Source organism: Schistocerca serialis, chromosome 3 (genome assembly GCF_023864345.2).
Source record: "Schistocerca serialis cubense isolate TAMUIC-IGC-003099 chromosome 3, iqSchSeri2.2, whole genome shotgun sequence".
In the NCBI taxonomy this organism is placed as follows: Eukaryota; Metazoa; Arthropoda; class Insecta; order Orthoptera; family Acrididae; genus Schistocerca; species Schistocerca serialis.
The window spans coordinates 312,003,810-312,016,881 of NC_064640.1; the positions used below are offsets into that span (position 1 = coordinate 312,003,810).

General features: G+C 43.3%; 1 protein-coding gene across 1 annotated transcript in view; it reads right to left on the bottom strand.

Moving 5' to 3' along the window:
- Nucleotides 1–12,373, bottom strand: part of LOC126471597 (delta(24)-sterol reductase-like) — a 54,614-nt gene extending 42,241 nt beyond the window's left edge. The window contains exons 1-2 of the mRNA XM_050099833.1: nucleotides 12,185–12,373; nucleotides 5,707–5,862 (exon numbers count right to left, since the gene is read on the bottom strand). Coding sequence (XP_049955790.1) covers nucleotides 5,707–5,862; nucleotides 12,185–12,370 — 342 coding nt within the window. The 5' untranslated portion in view covers nucleotides 12,371–12,373. The remainder of the gene's footprint in view (nucleotides 1–5,706; nucleotides 5,863–12,184) is intronic.
- Nucleotides 12,374–13,072: the final 699 nt, after the last annotated feature.

Below are 13,072 nucleotides of genomic sequence, written 5' to 3' on the forward strand. Positions count from 1 at the left end.
CCGTTGCCGGCATTTGCATCACTAATGAGTGGTTCTGAAATTCCAGCTAATCCTGCAGTTCCCTGCTTATGGAGTTCCCTTCGTGTTGTTTTGGTGCTGACAAGGGTCGTGATTGAGACATTCGCTTCTGCAGTGACTTTCGCACCTGTCGTCCTCTTATTTCTCGTCACAGTGCTCGTCACGATCTCACGATCACTCAACACTTGACTGGCAATCTGTCAACACTGTAATCGCAAATAGGGTAACTACTTGTGTCAGAAGATAGTAATAGTGTTGTGCAGCCCGTGCAGTGAATAGCATTTTGGGTTAGCATGCAGGAGGTCAAGGCATCGATTTTGGATCGAGGGGTATTTGTTTTTATTTGCCAATTTCATTCTGCCTTATAATACTGTAGTATACACTATTCCTTAAGTCACACGTGTCCGACATTTACAGAGTACATCGTTTTGTAAAGGTGAACATAACAAAAATGTGGTCAGGCAAGTCATAGATAGACAGCTGAAACAAATGGCCTGTCATAGAACAGAATAACTAAAAAAAACAATATCAATTCCGGTATGCTAAAGATGATTGCACAGTTAAATAACTCGATATCTACTAGTCATTTATACTGCATGCAGTACGTCCGCTCAGATGTAACAAATTAGCAACCAGTGACATTAATAATTTCCACATTAATGGCCGTACGACTTTTACAAATGGTTCAAATGGCTCTGAGCACTATGGGACTGAACATCTGAGGTCATCAGTACCCTAGAACTTAGAACTACTTAAACCTAGCTAACCTAAGGACATCACACACATCCATGCCCGAAGCAGTATTCGAACCTGCGACCGTAGCGGTCGCGTGGTTCCAGACTGAAGCGCGTAGAACCGTTCGGCCACACCGGCCGGCTGACTTTTACAAAAGAATACGTTGTCCTCATAGCAGATGCTCAAAGCGAACCTCCTGCACGTCCAAACATTGGGCGGCCCTCTGGATCGTAAAGCTCTGGACTCTTAGCAACATGGCTGCATCCACAGATACAAGAGCAGCATGAACACGCGCCATTAGTTCTTCCACATTTGTAGGCGGAGCAGAACACACGTGCTCCTTCGAGTGTCCCCACAGGAAGAAATCCAGGAAATTTACGTCAGGTGAACGTAAAGGCCATACAATTAGACCTCCGTGTCCGAGCCGTTTCCCTGGAAATATTCTGTTTAAATGCCGTCGCACAATAATTCCAAAGTGTGGAGGTACGCCAGCATGTTGGGATCATAACCTCTATCGAACATGAAGTGGAACATCCTCGAGTGCGTCAGGCATATATAGTTTGGGAGGAATGCATAATATCTCCGTGTAGGCAACCGGTCACAGAACGGCCCAAGCTCCTGCCTCTCAATATTGCGGCCCAGACTTTGATGCCAAAGCGAACACGATATCGATGGTCGCGAGTGACGTGCGGGTTAACATCACATCAATGGTGGGCATCGTGCATATTGCAGACACCCTCACGAGTGAACGCGCTTCACCCGGCCGTATTACAGTGTTTATGAAATCGTCGTTCGCTTCCTCGCAGCGTTACTCCGCTAGCAACTAATCCCTGTCTGGTGAACAACTCATACAGTATAAACACATCATTTGTCCAGCGGACTGTTTCACCTAACGCGCATCGTCTCTCTTCCAACTTTTGTCCTGCGTGATTTATCACGACACTGCCAATTGTGAAATGTTCTTTTTCGAATCACATTGTTTCCCTAACGGCAATGGACGTTATGCTTCCACATTGCCATCGATGATGATGATAATAATAATAATAGTAGTAGTAGTAGTAACGCATGGCAATACTTACTAAACAGCGTGCACTCATCAATCTCAGTGTTGAAAGGCATAATTAGTTGTTTCATGGTGGTAATACATAAAAATGGTAACTGAGTTTGGAAATTATTTGCAAAGTACGTTGCTAGCTCTACTTGTGACCTAAGACCCTAACGAAATGTAATGGACCTGAACGTGGCAAGAATAATAGTTGGTACTAATCTATGGGACCACGGGGAAGGGAGGGGGGGGGGGGAGGTACACAGGTACACAGAAAACAGGTTTGGAATCTAGTTGATGCTGTGGTGCAAGACAATTCGCTCGTCCACAACGTGCAAAAGGCTTCTTTAAAATCTGACCAATGGAAACAACTGTACTTCTATTTCTGTGTTCGAAGTACGCAAGTGCAAAGGTTTTGTGAAAGGCCCACTGCAATCCCTGTATGACAATTAAGACGCCAGATACCGTACCACGCCAGACTACATTTAGCAAATACAAACAAATATGCCTCAAGCGAGAATCGAACCCCCGACCAGCGACTGCATCAACTGCATAGTATTACTCCTATACGCTGCTAGAGGTAGTTACTGTACATGTTATTGTAGAGTTGCCAGATTGCCAATCATTAACATCCATTTACTGCTGGAAATACGAGCAGGACGAAATTTTGTGAGAGACATTTTTGTATTGCTAGTACGTGAGGAATCGAGCTGCGAAGTCCGAGTGCTCGAATTTTTCTTCACCCTGTATATTCTAATTTCTGGCACAGAGACCGCTATGCGATAACGATAACAGCCCATACTGTTTCATATGATTAAGTTTATAGTGGAATCAAAGATGACTGTTTTTCTTTAGTGATCATCAAGTTCGTGTGTTGTGTGCTGTCTACGTGTATGTGTGTGTGTGTGTGTGTGTGTGTGTGTGTGTGTGTGTGTGTCTGTGTTTCACATGCTATTAGGAGACTGATTCTTTTTAATCAGTTAGCTTATGATTCAAGACAACACACCTGCTTAAACGGAAATTTCGTGTCTTGAGTGCCTCCAAAACAAATCAGTCCCCTTTTCTACTAAACATCTTTGGGGTTTCAGGGAACGGAAGACCGGATTACTCGAAACGCTCCACTCTGGTAACAAGGCAGGTACTGTAAGAAAATAATTTGTCTTTTTTCACGATATTACTACAAACATCTCGCTAGACCCTCCCGTCCGAGCTAAAGCGACGTTTAGGGGACGAGGTGGTGAGCCGGCCCCGGATCAAACCCTAATGGGGTGTCTTTGAACGTGGGTCGATGTGCCGCCCAGAATAGATATGGTTTATATCCAACTAGGTGAATAGCGGCCTCGTTCCCAAAACCCACCGGAGTTACACGCTTCACAATAATTTAGAAAACTTTCGCACACTTTCACACGAATAACACTACACGCGGACAGCTTGGGTACACACATTCCGTCCCGGGAGCAACGGGGTGGCGACAGGAAGGCATCCGACCTCATCTTAAATTAACCACATGAAATCCATGACCAACCATGCCGGTCCTGCGTATATGCGGGACAAAGGCACAAGAAAAGGAAGAATCCAAGTATGTCACTAAAGCACTATTAAGTCGGATCCCTTCGAGAAGGAAGGCGAGCACGAAATAACGGTATCTGCAGTCTATACACAAGGAAAGATTTCATGGCTGATATCTCATTCAGGAAATCGCAGTCGAATGTTAATTGTTTGTGAGAAAATCGTGGTATTTCTCGTGTAAGAAGCGGGAATGTCTATCAGCACGTGCTGGAATGCGACAGCTGCCTATCAAGACTGAAAGTTATCTTTCAGCGATGTTGCTGCTCGTGTTTGTCGGTATCTCACGACCGTTATGTGAATAAGGTTCAAATGGCACTGAGCACTATGGGACTTAACTGCTGAGGTCATTAGTCCCCTAAAGCTTAGAACTACTTAAACCTAACTAACCTAAAGACATCACACACATCTATGCCCGAGGCAGGATTGTGAATAAGGAACAGATGGTTTTAGGAGGGCTATACGCTACACCATCCAGGATGTTGGCATCTCCATACGACTAGCGCTCGAGAGGACCACATTGTTCATTTGGCCTTGCAGGATTTTACAGTCACGTCACGCACCTTGGGTCAGGAAATGGGCTAGTTTGCAGTAAGACACGTATCGACATGGACAATGCAACAACATCTGGAGCATCCCAGTGACACTGTCGCGGCTTCCCTTGACGCAGCAGCAGAGACAATCGTGCGCCCAGCGACCACACTGGACGCAGGAGTGGCACCATATCCCCTTTACAAACAAATCCAGGTTATGCGTACAACGTTTGGATGAAAATACCAGAACTAACGTTGCCACATTGGATTCTTCACTGTTATCTGCCCCAGCGATTGGTGTGATTGTGTGGAATTCCATTGTGCACACAACACGGTCATCTCTGTGTGCTCAAGTTCGCGTCCTGTATACCCCAAATCATCTATCAATTTAACCATGTATTCCTACTATACTGTACACGACCAATAAGTAAAATTTCTGTATTTACTATCTTTCTTGCTGCTGCATTTTTAATGGTCAGCAGCGTAATATAAACTCTTCCACCTTCTTTACATACACTGAAGTGACAGAAGTCATGGGATAGCGATGCGCACGTATACAGATGGCAGTAGTATCGGGTACACGAGGTATAAAAGGACAGTACTCTGGCGATGCTGTCATTTGTACTCAAGTGATCCATGTGAAAAGGTTACCCACGTGATTATGGATGCACGACGGAAATTAAGACTTTGAACGCGGAATGGTAGTTGCAGCTAGACGCATGGAACATTCCATTTCAGAAATCTTTAGGGAATTCAATATTCCGAGATCCACAGAGTTGAGAGTTTGCTGAGAATATTACATTACAGGCACTACCTTTCACCATGGTCAATGCAGTGGCCAGCGGCCTTCACTTAAAGACGGAGAGCAGCGGCGTTTGAGTAGAGTTGTCAGCGCAAACAGACAAGCAGCACTGCTCGAAATAACGGTAGAAATCAATGTGAGACGTAAGATGAACGTTTCCGTTAGGACAGTGCAGCGTAATTTAGCGTTAATGGGCTTTGGCAACAGACGACCAACGAGAGTGCCTGCAGCATCTCTCATGGGCTCGTGACCATACCGATCGGACCCTAGACGACTGGAGAACCGTGACCAGGTCAGATAAGTTCCAGTTTCAGATGACAAGAGTTCATGGTACGGTTAGAGTGTGGCACAGATCCCACGAAGTCATGTACCCAGGTTGTCAACAAGGCACCGAGCAAGCTGGTAGAGGCTGTATGATGGTATGGACTGTGTTTACACGGAACTAAAACGATCGTTGACTGAAAATGTTATGTTCAGCTAGTTGGAGACCACTTTCAACCATTCATGGACTTCATGTTCCCAAACAACGATGGAATTTTTATGGATGACAATGCGCCATGTCAAAAGGTCACAATTGTTCGCAATTGGTTTTAAGAACATTCTGGACAAATCGAGCGAATGATTTGGCCACCAAGAACGTCCGACATGAATCCCATCGCATGTTTATGTGACATAAGCGAGAGTTCATCCTGCACCGGCAACACTTTCGCAATTATGGACGCTATAGAGGAGAAAGGGTTCCGTATCTGTGCAGGGAACCTCCAAGGACTTAATGAATCCCTGCCACGTCGAGTTGCTGTACTATGCAGAACTAAAGGAGGTCCGACATGATATTAGGAGATATCCCATGACTTTTTTCATCTCATTGTATGTAAACTTCTCCATCTTCTTTACACAATGGAGAAATGGTTTGAGACGTTGAGCAACAAATGCTCACAGTAGGCCCTGCAAAACAGCTGTCAGTCTTTGAAAATGATGCACAGGAGTTAAGGAGTGGAGAAACGTACCTGTTTGGTTTCATCGACGCGTACGACATCCATGAGGTTGACGCTGACGCAGTACAGGCGGCTCTTGTAGGCGGGTCTGCGGAAGCTGATGGTCTGCCAGCCGGGCCGTGCCGTGCACATCTGTGTCGGCCGCCCATCAGAAATCCACTGCCGCACCTACAAGCATGACACGTCTCTCGATAAGTACAAGTCAGAGCAAAGCGTCCGTTTCAGTTTAGACTTTTTTGAAGTTTCTGTAAAGAATCGTCCATCTCAGCTGGTTCATTTTATGTAGTTTTGTATCTTTGTAAGTAATTATAAAGAGCCCGCCCGGTTAGCTGTGCGGTCTAACGCACGGCTTTCCGGGCGGGAAGGAACGCCTGATCCCCAGCACGAATCCGCCCGGCGGACTTGTGTCGAGGTCCGCTGAGCCGGCCAGTCTGTGGATGGTTTTTAGGCGGTTTTCCATCTGCCTCGGCGAATGCGGGCTGGTTCCCCTTATTCCGCCTCAGCTACACTATGTCGGCGATTGCTGCGCAAACAAGTTCTCCACATACGCGTACACCACCATTACTCTACCACGCAAACATAGGGGTTACACTCGTCTGGTGTGTGACGTTCCCTGGAAGGGGGGTCCACCGGATGCCGAACCGCACAATAACCCTGGGTTCGGTGTGGGGCGGCGGAGGTGTAAAGTGGACTGCGGTAGTTGTCGTAGCTGCGGCGGGGACGGAGCCTCTCCGTCGTTTCTAGGCCCCCGGTTAACATACAATACAATACAATACAATACATACAATTATAAAGAAATTGATGATTTTGTAGTTAGTAATAACAACGTTTAAAGTCATATTTTGTATCAATAAGTTGTCTGATAGTGTCATCAAGATGAAGATGTTCAGGAAATTGATGAATATGAAGAGTAAAATGATTATGAAATGCTTTCAGGGGTGGACTTGACTTGGGAGATGGCGGTGGTGTCGGTTTGCAAATGACACATTATTTGAAGACCGTGCAGACGTTGCCTCACATATCACGACAACTACTCAACAGTTCAACAGAGGATGGCATTGTTGGTTTTTTTAATAACAGTAGTTAAAATGGTTAAAAAGTTGAAAGTTTCTTTCAATAACTTCGAATTTACTCTGTGACTGAAGTAATTTCCATTTACTGAGATATATGCCTGCACAAATTACCATATTTAGGGCTAAACCATCCGTCAAAAAATTTATGAGACTCATTTTATCCCTGGCGTAAAAGTGACATCTGCGCAGTAAACACGGTCGAAGCTTGAACTAACGACTGTAAACAGCAGATATGCATTCGACCAGTCATTGGTGAGCAGACGGTGTTAAGCAATGGACGTGCGGCTGCAGTATGTCAACGTTGTGTCACAGTTCTCAACTAGCAACATCTTTAAATCAACTGCTCAAGATATTCTCCGGAATGTTCTGAAGAAGAGAAAAGCATGTGCAAAATTTCTCCCCCTTACCTCGACTCCCGAACAAAAACTACGACACTTGGACGCCTGCCGCGACTTGATTGAAATGGAAAACACGAACAATTCTTTTCTGGAAAAAATCATCACAGGTGTTGCCAATGCGAACCTACCATAAACGATTAAGTGCAGAAATTCACATAAGGGATCAACGCTTTGATCCCATAGTCGACATTCCAGCCAAAGCTACGTCGAGCTGAACAGCATCCCAGAGAATGACTTTCCTGACAGCTTCACACGGTTTTATGAGCGTTATGTGTATTATAATAAAGTGGGAGAGGGGGGTGGGGGGATTACGTAGAACACCCGAAGCACTAAAGCCATCACCTTAATGTTTGCTTATAAATCTAGTCTCGAAACCTTTTGGACTGATATGAAAAGACATAAAAGAAAATTCATTCCTTTCTCTACGTACGTGTTGACTTCTATAAACTAACGAAAAAAAGACTCGTAAAAGTATATATCTAGAAAGAGAAATGTCCTACACTATACATCACTCAGCCTTAGTGTGGCACAGAATGCAATCAGGTATTGAGCCACTGCAATCTTCGACCACCTATGCAGTGATGTAAATTATTTAATAGATGGTAAAATTAACTTCACAAACTGAAATCATATCTGCTTGACAACTATTCATACAACGTAAAAGAATTTCTGAACGTGTAATAGTATTGTGTGTGTGTGTGTGTGTGTGTTTGTGTGTGTGTGCGCTTGTGTGTGTGTGTGTGTGTGTGTGTGTGTGTGTGTGTGTGTGTGTGTGTGTAAGAAAGAAAGAGGGATTCAACATAGTTAATTATAAATAAAGGTATGTAAAAAAGTACGTGGTTATCATGTAGCCACGTTTCTCACTGAGAAAGTTTACTGTAAGAGCAAAACTGATTCGTTCCATATCACAGGGACAGGTTGCAATTATGGTCAACAGACTACGCAGGTAACTAATGTATCACTTTGTTTATCGTAGTCCGTGTCAACAACTTCTAATAACTGTTTAGGCAACTTGAATGTTCTGTGAAGGACGAAGATTGGTGTCAATGAACGAGATTTTCTGTTATACAGTCGCAGGAATAGAACCACGCCCATGTTCCAGCTATGGTCTGCCATTCCTGCAGCCACAGGAAGAGTGACGTAAGACGGGTGAAATGGAAACGTATACGAGACCATCAGCTAAGAGTGTGTGGCTCACCAATGATTACAGGAAGCTGCATTTCCTGTGTGCACGTAACGTACAACGGACTCTGGATGAATGGAAGACTGTTCCCTTCATAGACTATTCCAAAGACATTGTTTTCGAGAGTGAGACCGTGAAATCTGTTTTCATCCATCAAATATCAATGCAAGATATGTATTCTGACAACGCTGTGTTCATTGTAGAACAGTATATCCTTAAGTGGGCGTGCAGACTTCCACGTTGAACTATGCTAAGATCAATTGTGATGAGATCATCGTGCTAATGATCTCACCCGATCAGATGAGAACAACTGAATACAAGTGGACGAGTATCTTCATTTCAGCGCACGGTGTGATTAGCTCGACTGCTGACCGGTGTCCCATAGACAAAGAGTACGTCCAGGATATTCTCACAGGCAAGCTGCAGCTCGATTTCTCCTCTCTAAATCTTCACCGTAGTGTGGGCACCTTGGCAGTTAGAGTGGTATTCACTACACACGGAGCTCGTAGACACTAACATAAACAGCGCCACACATTACAAGTTGTGTTGCTACTCGCTGCAGTTAGACTCTGTACTGACATTATTTGTTCAATATGAAACTGAGACATCTACATTCTATATTTTATGTAACAACATAAATAAAATATTTGTTTGCAATTTCGTTTTGTAATTTTATTTGTGTCAAATCCTGATTTTACACTTCTACTCAGTTTATAACAAATCGGTATCTTTATAACATGGCGTGCCATTATTTCTGTGATTTTTTTAACGCATGGAAACCGATGTTGTTGTAATACGGAGAGAAAACATGTAACATGCACCGTATAAAGTCAAATATGTGCATGGCAACGACAAACAAAATCTAAAACGAAATTGCTTGTTCACGTTACACGAGTAAAATTAAGTACTCTGAATATAGGTTATGACATTGATTAATCAAACATGAGAAGGCTGTCAGGAGCTGGTAACTTCTTGTAACGTGGCTCTGCAGAGTTTGTGAATTCCTGGAGTTCACAAGAGCCAACATGGATAAAATAACATAATATGTTCTTCTGGCCGTGTGTTGTCTCAATATACGCTAGAAAATCATTTTAGTTAATTTTACACATAATCATGATTATGTTCGCTTTTTTGGGAACCTGGGAGCTAGTGTTTTTAATCCAAAGTGTTAAAAGTGTCCCGCCTATTCTGTCTGTTAATAACGCCTCTTGAATCACATTATAGTTGGCAAAAGTCTTCTGCGTAGGTCTTCCTAAAACTTTGTAACATTTATTAATACTTGAAACCCTGTTTCCTTTTCGTCTTCCCATCGCGGAGACTCTCCTCTCTCTCTCTCTCTCTCTCTCTCTCTCTTTCTCTTTCTCTCTTTCTCCCTCCTTTTTTCCCTACAGAGCAGGGGTACTTATCATTCACTTTAGAATTTTCCGCCAACGGCCAAGCCGCTGTGATAACACCGATTCCCGTCGGATCAGCAGAGTTGAGCACTGTTGGGCTGGCGTATCACTTGCATGGGTGACCGTCCAGGTGTGTCGAGCGCTGTTGGCAAGCGTGATGCACTCATCTCTTGTGAGGTCAATGTGAGGAACTACTTTACTAAGAAGTAGTGCCTCCAGTCACGTAAACTGATAACAACCGGGAGAGCGGTGCGCTGACCACATGCCCCTACCATATTCGCATCCGCTGACGTCTATCAGCTGAGGATGACTCGGCAGTCGGTCGGTACCGCTGCGCCTTCCGGAGCCTGTTCGGACGGAGTTTAGTAGTTTTAGATTAGAATTTTCCGCTTTCTCTTTTGTTTCCTTTTTGGCGTTAAACAGCATCCCCACTGATTTTCATGTAATGGTCATCCACGGAGCCAATTCTATTTTCATTGGTACATGACATCAACTGGCGTGTTTGTTGTATACAGTTGTTACTCGTTTGTTGGTCTCATTCATTTTCGTTGTTGGCTCTTATATTCTTATGAGTTTTTGTAATGGTTTTGTCTTCCGCGGCAATAAGGATTAATTATTGATTCAGCGCCTTGCGTACATTTTATCTGTTATTTATGTAGCGACTGTAAGAATAAGAGAATACCTGTGTTCTTTGTGATAAGGAGGTGATGTCAAAAAAGTATTCACTTTTCACAGACACAGTATTCTACGGCAAATCTGTTTTTCTCTTTCCAGTAACGGAACACACTTGTATTATGGCGCAAGCGAGGATGAGGCTAATAGGAAACATGATAATTTGTCTCCTTTGAGTGACCTACAAATTGTTCCAAATAAATATTTCTAGATTCATGGGTACATTGTGAAGAAATTCAGCTTAGTCTTATGTCATTACTGCCTAGGATGATAAATAGCACGCCTCTGACCCTTGGCAAACGTATCCAACAAGTACGACTATTGTTACTATGACGACACATCCGATAAAGCAGAGTAGTCAACCTTTTTTACTTACCACCCACTTTTGTATCTTTGTCAGCGATAAAAATTTTCTAACCGCCCACCAGTTCCACAGTAATGATAATTTATTAGGTAGGAAAATAATTTTACTTTATAAAATTTATAAAGCAGAGTTATAGCAATTTGAAGCACACAGTAATAATTACTTAGCAAATATTTATATCAAAATTTTATGAAATTCTAATGAAAATATTTTTAAAAACCCTGTTACCAGCCGCCCACCATGAGAATTGGAACTCCCGCAACTGAGCGCTGAGAACCAGGTTGACTACCCTTGCGATAAAGGATTCGAAGGCGTAAAATGGGAACCACTGTGATAAAGGGTTCGAAGGTATAAAATGAGGAGCAACTGAATTTATTAGAGGGAGCAGTCATAATGAAGAAAGAAAGAAAGAACTCAAGGGATTGGTTCCTCCTGTTGCCTGGGTGGGTTGGGATAGTTCGGCTTAGTACTTGAAACTATGTTGCTTTTTTCCACACACACACACACACACACACACACACACACACACACACACACACATAGACTCTCAATAACACATGTAAGCTCGCGTGCGTGTGAAGAAGAACAAGATAAGAAATCACAGCTAGTTTTACCGCGACCAGATTATCGGCACAGTCGTCTCAGATATCATGCATAGCAAGGTACTTCCCTTGTGGTTTTCCGTGGACAATTGTGTTTTGGCTGCTCATATTGTTGCAGCTGAACACTTGAAAACTGTTTTACAGCCAAAATTGCAATAGTAACAAGCGAATAAACACAGTCAGCGGCAAAAATGTTCTCATTGAAAAACTGCAAACAACTATTTGTGGGGGAAATAATAAAAGACTCATTAAACAACATATAGACAACAAACATCCATTAAAATGCCCACACGTGCACAGTAGTTCTGAACCCACGATTCTGGAGGTTGGCAGTTCAAATCCGTAAATGACTTAAGCAGAGTACCAGGAAGTCTCGGATGCTTTCGAAGTGCATGGTGTATGTTATTCTCTATCTTTTCCCACTCCGAACTTGTACTCTGTCTCTATGGCCTAGTCGTCGACGTTACGTTAACCCTTAATCTTCCGTCCTTCCACCATTCATTTTCGAATGTACGAAAGCAGAATTATCACCTACTCGCCGTGCAAGACCTGCTTGTTTCTTACACGGTGTAAGTTCCTCTCCACTGCCTAGTTTCGTGCATTATGTAATTTCTCGAAAATCAAATGCGAGATGTCAAATTCGAGTCAAATGCTATGAAAGATCATTGAAGAAACTTTGAAAAGTTCATAAAGTCTTCAGAAAATAGCTTTTTCATTCACGAACGACACATCCATGTACAGTAACCACCACAAGAGTATCAGTAATGATGTATTTTTCGAGAAAGTAGATTATTATAACCTTACCTGTCGCTGTACGTGTTTCACTTTGTCGCCATGCTTATGCGGAGCACTGTTCAGCTTGAAGATGATGTAACTCCTCACGTAGTAGAACAAATCGTACACCAGAGACACAGGCAGCAGAACAAAGCACACGAGAACCCATCTGTAATGCACGATAAGATACTCCAGCGGTGACAAAGATGCTGTCATGGTAGGAGGCGCGGCGTGAATGAGCTCTCGGCAATCGAGCCGGTCCTTTTATCTCAGTCAACGAGCATCACTCACACATGAGCTCTGACGTTACGTAACAGCTCTTGACCGGGACTGTTCCGTCGGCCTCCAATTCTAATTTGTACCTGCATCTACATCTACAGTCACGAAGGTCCTCTGCACATGACGATGAACATTCTCGTTCCACATGCGAGCAGGACATTTCTCTGCACGCTCTTAGTGCCTCTTGCTTTACTATACGAATCTCGAATATTTTTCATTTTAGCATAAACCTCTACCATCCAGTGTGTTATCCGGTAAGCTGTTTTGCAGATCTCTACCATTCTCCACGTTTCGGTTCCTTGCTAGAGTACTTTTCCTAGACGTTAGTTAATATTTAGACATTTTATCCCCGTTCACAGTAGTGTTCCCCCGTTTTCATCAAGGACTGGCTAATTCAGGAGTCATGCTTTGTACATTTTGACAAGCATCTTTTGGGTGTACACAGTTTTATTATGACAACCCACCAACGTGGCTTGACCCTTAATCTCCTAACATCGATAGCTTCCCAAAAGCTTGGACTCCGCAAGTGTCCATCAACATTATGGAAATATAATCACTGTGAGTAATTATCATTGTTTGTTGTTGAATTTCATCACTGTGGTTCCGTATTTCAACCATTTCAAAAATTTTACAGAAACC